The sequence below is a fragment of the Montipora foliosa genome, chromosome 12 (genome assembly GCF_036669935.1).
Source record: "Montipora foliosa isolate CH-2021 chromosome 12, ASM3666993v2, whole genome shotgun sequence".
NCBI classification, from domain to species: domain Eukaryota; kingdom Metazoa; phylum Cnidaria; class Anthozoa; order Scleractinia; family Acroporidae; genus Montipora; species Montipora foliosa.
The window spans coordinates 14032464-14039963 of NC_090880.1; the positions used below are offsets into that span (position 1 = coordinate 14032464).

Below are 7500 nucleotides of genomic sequence, written 5' to 3' on the forward strand. Positions count from 1 at the left end.
AATTACGGTCAGTTCGAGGGTTATGGTATCTTCCTCAAAATCCCATGACAGACCCAGTACCTTTTGGCCGTTACTTCCCATCTTCAGACCTAGAGATGACTTTGCGTACGTGACATTTTCAGCTGACACCGGGTCGCGTTTCACATCATCGATCAGATCTTTTTTTATTCTCTCTCTGACTCTCGCGTCATTGGTCAGCCATTTTCTGAGCTTGAATCCCCCCTCTGCCATGCGGTTGACCGTTTTACTATACAAATCGGCAACTTCACCCGACGAGGCTCCGCCCCCCACGAAATCATCCACGTAGAACGAATCAATCAATTTCTTTACGAACTCGGGGTCAACTGCGATAAACTTCGAAATGTGATGCCTCAAGGTTGCATTTAGCAAAAAGGGAGACGCATTCAATCCAAAGACAACACGACAAAATCGGTAAACTACAATCTTTGAAATGTCTGGGGGGTTTTCTAGCCACAAAAATCGAAGACAGTCCCTGTCTCTCTTGTCCACACCAACATTAAGAAAAGCCTTCTCTATGTCCCCCACGAGAACAACTCTGTTCTCTCGAAACCGCAACAAAATGTCAAACAATAACGGGTTTAATGAAGGACCCACATGCAAACAATCATTTAAAGAGGTGCCCGTCTTAGTTGACTTTGACGAAGCATCGTATACGATCCTTACCTTGGTTGTCGTGGCCTCTTTCCTCACCACGGCTTGGTGTGGCAGATAATGTACCTTTGGAGCCGCCTCTAACTCAACCACTCTCTCTATTACTCCCGCATGAAGCTGTTCCTCAATTATAGCTGCATATTCTGCGAGAATTTCAGGTTCCCTTTCCAGTCGTGCAACTTGGCTCTTAAGACGACGCAAGCTTGTGGTATAATTCGTCGGTAAATCTGAGTGGCCTTCTTTCCAGGGGAGCTTCACTGAATATCGTTGGCCATCAAAGGAGATGCTGTCTCTATATTCTTCATATACCCCGCTTCCCGGTTCCTTGATTCCTATGGTTTCCAGATCCCACATTCGGTTCACATCAACATCTAAGCTCCCTTTGTCGTCAGTTTGCACAAGGTTGATTTGTACGGGTTCCGGGCCACTTGACTGGCTCTTCATTGGACCTGACAGAACCCAACCTAATTCAGTTTCCACAGCGACCGGTTCGTCGAGGCCCCCCCTGATTGTACAATCTTTCTGAAAGCTCCACAGGCAATCTGCACCGATCAAAATGTCAATTTCTAGCTCCTCCGTTCCCACACACACATCCGAAAACCACAAGTCCTTAAGGTGGGGATACTCCCCCTTTACAAACTCCACATGACTATTTTGGATGCTAGAAATTTCTGGCACTACATACGCTTCGATTGGGATAACCTTATGGCCACCAATTGGGCTTACCCTGACTTCAACGACATCTCTTAGACGCATGTCCTTAGAACGCTGGCCAAAGGTACTGATCCCTAGCCATTCTTGCCGGATTCTGGCAAGCTGCGCGCGTTGGGCGGCTTTGGAAGTAATAAAGGAACGATGGCTACCAGCGTCAAACAACACTCTTACCCTGTACGCCTCGCCCTCCCCACGGATAACTGCACGCGCGGTTTGTAACGCAACTCGCCCGCCCGTTCCTACATGCAAACTACTAGGACTAGCAGTAATCGGAGTTTTGTTTTGCCCATAGGGCGAAAATTGAAAATCGGCAACAGGAGGCACTGATTGCACAATCCTAACATCACACAACGAAACGTGGTGACCCGCTTGGCCACACTTGTTACATAATAAATCAAATGCCTTACATTCTCGGGCTCGGTGGCCCTTTTTCATACATTTAAAACATCTAGCAAATTTAAAAACAATATTCTTACGTTCCTTAGGATCCTTAACTTTCTGACAGTCCTCGTGGGCATGCTTGCCCAAACAGAAGGCACAGTTCCCATGTTCTTGTTTTGTGAACAGGGCGTTGGCTGTCGCGCCCTTTGCTCGATTGTCCTTCCCATCAAGTCTATTATGATGCAAAGGTTTCGAGGAGGTCATTGCATAAAAATGATCCTCTTTCAGTTCCAGCTCCTTTAAAAAGGCTTGCAACATTTGCTCCATTGACCAGGTTAAAAACTCCTCCCCTCTTGTGATCGTCAATCGAAAGCTCTCCGGCAATTTCTGCATAATGGCAGGAACAATTATCGTCGAATACGTGTTTTCTTCCACTCCGAGGGCCTTCAATCCCCTGAAATGCGATTCGCACTCGTCAAACAATCTCCTCAGGCGAGGAATGTCTCGATCACTGTAAACTGGCGACAGGTTGAGTAAATCGTTTACATGCGCTCGCGGGATTGCTATCTCCTTTCCATAGCGTTTCTTTAGAGCTTGGACTGCGGCGTCATAGTTTACCGCGGTCAGCGCAAACCCCGCAATCGTTGATCTAGCAGGCTCCTGTACCAGACTTTTCAAATAAGAGAACTTGTCCACCGCAGACAGGTTGTCGTTTCCATCAATAGAGCTCTGAAACGAATCCCAGAACTCCTGCCAATCTTGCAATCTGCCGTTGAACCTCTTTACTTCAAGCTTCGGAAGCTTGGCTTTCATGTTATGCACAGGATTCGCGGCCTGTGCGTTCTCGTTTTGAGACGACGCTCCAGTAATTGCTGGACTTGAATGCATGCTTGGGTTCAGAACCTCCTCCAGTCGCAATACAACTTGGTTCAGCTCTCCTCTGACGCGATCGCTTTCCTCGATCTCTTTCCTCGATCTCTCTTTCTATTAGAACGTCCAGATCTTCGGACTCTAAACCTCCAATGAAGTCTAGGATTTGATTATCCAGCCTTTTCAATGTGTCTACCTTTTCCTGAAGGGCTTGTAAAGACTCCTTACCCCACTGTCTGTCTGACACTCCACCTCCATCGTTAAGTCTTTGCTTGACTTGGTCTAGTAACCTTTTAGCGATGTTTCGTTGACCGTCCCTTATCCGCGTCTTCTTTTCGACGTTTGCTTTCGCCTTTTCAGCCATCTGGAGCTTGCTTCAAAACGTTCAATAACTCTGGTTCATCAACACTTGTACACTCCAGCCTCCGGCTCGAAGGACCACTGTGTTCGGGAATATCCACACTCAAATTTAAACACTCGAAACTTGGACTGTATATCCTTCTTTATTCCCAACAATAATCAACGTTCGCTCACACCGTACATACATTCCAACTAACAACAACTCTTTCCTGTTTTGGCATTTAAAGGTCTAAGATATCTATTATTCGCATATGATAAGTACATGTCATATTCTTATCTCCTAAAAACACATGGCGCACGTTACGTTCAAAAGCAATTAACTGAAAGCAATTAAGTTGTCAAAATACATCCTTATCTCTTTAAAATTGAAATACAGGCGATCAAGGTTTCTAACATCTTTAAATACAAATACCGGCTAAGTTAAGAGTCTGTGTATAATAAAGCTATTATTAAAGGGCACGTTGTGTTGCGTTACGTAACGCGGTATGTTTCCCGACACGGTGTGAGCGAACGTTGATTATTGTTGGGAATAAAGAAGGATATACAGTCCAAGTTTCGAGTGTTTAAATTTGAGTGTGGATATTCCCGAACATGGTGAAAAGATGTTACAATACCTTAAAGGAAGTCGGTCTCCCTAGTGACATGAACAATAGCCACATGCTTTCGATAATTGAACAGAAGATGTGCGCTGATGATAGAAAAGTTTGGGCGAGAGATCTGGAAAAAGAAAAGAAACCCGCTACCCTTGAAACGTTGAAGAATTGGATGAATGTTGAAATGAAATCGCGAATGCGTGCCACAGCCCCAATCAGAGTGGGCTCATCCGGTAAACGCCCTGTGTATCACTTCAAGTCTGATAGCGACAAACCTGTTTGGCACAAATGTTGGCTGTGCAGAACTTCATCACACTGGCCTGATCAATGCCCGAAATTCATATCCCTCAGTGTTGACGACCGGATCGCAACTGCAAAGGCAAATCACCTGTGTTTCAGCTGCTTGAAAAGAGCCGGCAGAGGACACACTATGGATAACTGCAAGCGCAAACAACAGTGCACAAAGCTGGAGAATGGAACGCGGTGTCAACAACACCACCACCAACTCCTACACAAGAGCAATCCCGTGAGGATTAGCGTCGCCACTACAGCCAGCCCCACTGAAGCAATTCTTCCCATTTTATCTGCTAACATCGGCAACGCTAACGGTCTCTTTAAATGCGGAAACGTGCTTCTTGATTCGGAGGCCCAAGTAAGTCTCATCCGACAGGAAACCGCTGAGACTCTCGGTTTGAAGGGAAAAGATGTGTCCATAACCATTACTAAAGTTGGCGGCGAGGACGAAACAATGAAAACAAAGGAGTACAATGTTCAGCTAACCTGTATTGACAACAACAAGCGTTTTACCGTTAAAGCAATCGGCATTCACAGCATCAGTGACGAGATTCCAGCAGTGAAAACCTCGCACTTACCGGAGGTTCTTGGCCTACCAAACACCAGATTTCGCCGTGGCAAAGGGCATGTTGACCTGTTAATCGGCATTGATCACGCACATATGCATGCTGGTGAAACAAGACAAGTGGACCACCTGCTAGCTCGCAAGTCTCCACTTGGATGGGTGGTTTTTGGAGGAAAACCAGAGCAGATCAGTGACGTAACCAGCATATTGCACGTCAAGTACGCCTCACCAATACACTTAACAGACTTTTGGACAACCGAAACTATGGGCGTGGCCGTGAAACCCTGCGTCTGCAATGCTGACAAACTGACCCAAACAGAAAGAGAGGAAGCTAAGCTCATAGAGGAGTCGTGTTTCAAAGTCGAAAACCAATGGATGATCCCTTATCCTTGGAAGAAAGACCCTAACCTACTGCCAGACAACAGAGGTTTGGCAATAAAACGCCTGGAGTCAACAGAATGACGTCTGAAAAGAAATCCTGAACAAGCTGAAGCTTACTGCAAACAGATGGAGGAAATGGAAAACATGAAATTTGCGCGAAAGCTGTCAAAGGAAGAACAAGACAAGTATAATGGTCCTGTTCATTACATCCCACATCATGCTGTACTAAGGCCAGACAAGAAGAGCACACCTGTTCGAATTGTTTTCAATTCATCCTCTACATTCCAAGGACATGTTCTGAACGATTGCTGGAAAAAAGGTCCTGACCTTTTAAACGGTATATTTGGAGTCGTCTTGAGATTTCGTGAGAAGGAAGTTGTAGTACTGGGAGACATTTCCAAGATGTATCATCGGATCCTCATTCCAGAAAGAGATCAACACGTACACCGCTATCTCTGGAGGAATATGGAATCAGACAGAGAACCTGACACTTATGTCAAAACAGTTTTGACATTTGGAGATAGGCCCGCACCCGCCATGGCGCAAATAGCTCTAAGAAAAACAGCCCAAGAGAACAAGGCAAGCTACCCAGAAGCAGCCAAAGTGCTCACGAACAACACGTACATGGATGACATCTGTGAGTCTGTAGATACAGAAAAGGAAGCTCGGAAATTAACAAATGACATAGACACTGTTTTGAAGACGGGAGGATTTAAAGTTAAAGATTGGATTTCTAACAAGATGCTCAACAAGAAAGTGAACGGTGATGTAGAGAAAGAAGTTAACATGTTCAAAGGAGATGAGGAGAAGGTCCTGGGCACCCTGTGGAATTTTAAAACAGACAAGTTTCACTTCAGAGTGGCAGCAGACCTAGTGAAGCCAAACCATGTGCAAAAGATGAGCAAAAGAATGATACCGAGTCAAGTGGCTCGCATTTACGATCCGATTGGATTTGCAGCAGCATTCATCGTCAGAACAAAGATAGGAATGCAAAGACTGTGGCAGCTGGGGCTGGACTGGGATGACGAGGTACCACTAGCAGTTCAGGAAACCTGGATTTCACTCTTCCAGGAAATTAAGGAACTAGACAATGTGTCCTTCGAAAGATGTTTAACAGTAGTCAATGCTGTGGAACCACCAATGTTATGCGTTTTCGCTGACGCATCACAAGACGCGCTTGGAGCTTGTGCCTACGCACGCTAGAGAAAGGATGACAACACCTACGCAGTCAAGTTCATCGCAGCAAAGTCTCAAGTATCCCCACTGAAGCAGCTGACCATTCCGCGCTTGGAGCTACAAGCAGCCGTTCTCGCAAGTCGCCTAGCCAAATCCATTCAGGAGGAATCTAGGATACAGTTTAAAGATGTTAAGTTCTTTACAGATAGTACGATCACCTTGGCCTGGATTCAAAGTCCATCACGCAGCTTTAAGCCGTTCGTCTCCTCGAGAGTGGGAGAAATTCAAAGTAACACAGATCCAAACCAGTGGAAGCATATCCCCAGTCAAGATAATGAAGCTGACGACCTGTCGCGAGGTATCCGCGTTAATGAGTTACAAGGCAGATGGAAGCATGGCCCAGAGTTCTTGTACCAACCAGAAAGTCAATGGCCGATTACGACATCCCCGCCAGCTCCGAATGTAGACATGGAATGCCGTCAGATGCAGATACTGACCGCAGTCACAGCACCTAAAGCTAGCAATGGTATTGATCCACGCAAGTTCTCAAGCTGGAGAAAATTGATCCGTGTGACGGCACGAATACGCAGGCTAGCAGAAAAGATACGACTGAGAAAATACAACCAGCACGGAAAGGAAGGACCGCTGACCCCTGAGGAGCTTCAGCAAGCAGAAATTTACTGGACAAACCAAGCACAGGCAACCCTTTACAGCAGACTGGATAGGGGCGAATTCAAATCGCTCAGCCCGTTCAGAGACCAAAACGGAATCATCAGAGTTGGAGGAAGAGTGGATGAAGCTGTCGTGTCATACGAAACGAGGCACCCTGCCCTTCTTCCAAGTGACCACTGGATTTCCTTCCTGGTAACAAGACACGCTCATCAGTACGGACACTCCGGTGTAGCAGCGACCACAGGCAAGACAAGGAGGAAGTTTTGGATCTTAAAAGCTAACAAGCTAAGCAAGTCCGTGAAATTTAAGTGTGGATTCTGCCGTGAAATGGCGCACAAGGCTGAGACGCAACTAATGGCAGACCTTCCTGTTCTCCGTTTAGCACCACACACACCGCCATTTTACTACACCGCATGTGATTACTTCGGTCCCTATAACGTTAAAATAGGAAGAAGCAAGATGACCAAGCACTATGGCGTCATATTCACGTGTTTGAACACCAGAGCTGTCCATCTAGAGTTAGCAGTTGACCTTACTACAATGGAGTTCACGCAAGTGCTTCGCAGGTTCTTTTCAATCCGAGGATACCCCGCAGTGATATTGAGCGATAACGGAACGCAAATGGTTGGGGCCGCTAACGAAATGAGAGAAATGGTGAAAGGCCTAGATGGCAATCGGTTAAGTGAGTTCTGTGGAGAAAAGGGCATTAAGTGGATCTTCACAACGCCAGCTGCGCCACACCAAAACGGATGTGCAGAAGCCCTTGTAAAGAGCTGTAAGAGATCACTAAAGATTGCAATCGGCGAACAACTTCTGACGCCA

The 7500-nt window shown here is 46.2% G+C and overlaps 2 protein-coding genes across 2 annotated transcripts in view; one reads left to right on the forward strand and one right to left on the reverse strand.

Moving 5' to 3' along the window:
• Nucleotides 1-2700, reverse strand: part of LOC137978777 (uncharacterized) — a 5604-nt gene extending 2904 nt beyond the window's left edge. Inside the window, exon 1 of the mRNA XM_068825837.1 lies at nt 1-2700. This exon is cut by the window's left edge and continues 2904 nt beyond it. Within this exon, the coding sequence (XP_068681938.1) occupies nt 1-2655 (2655 nt within the window). The 5' untranslated portion in view covers nt 2656-2700.
• The window catches only part of LOC137978779 (uncharacterized), a 17475-nt gene that overhangs the window by 7120 nt on the left and 2855 nt on the right, over nt 1-7500 (forward strand). The window lies entirely within an intron of this gene.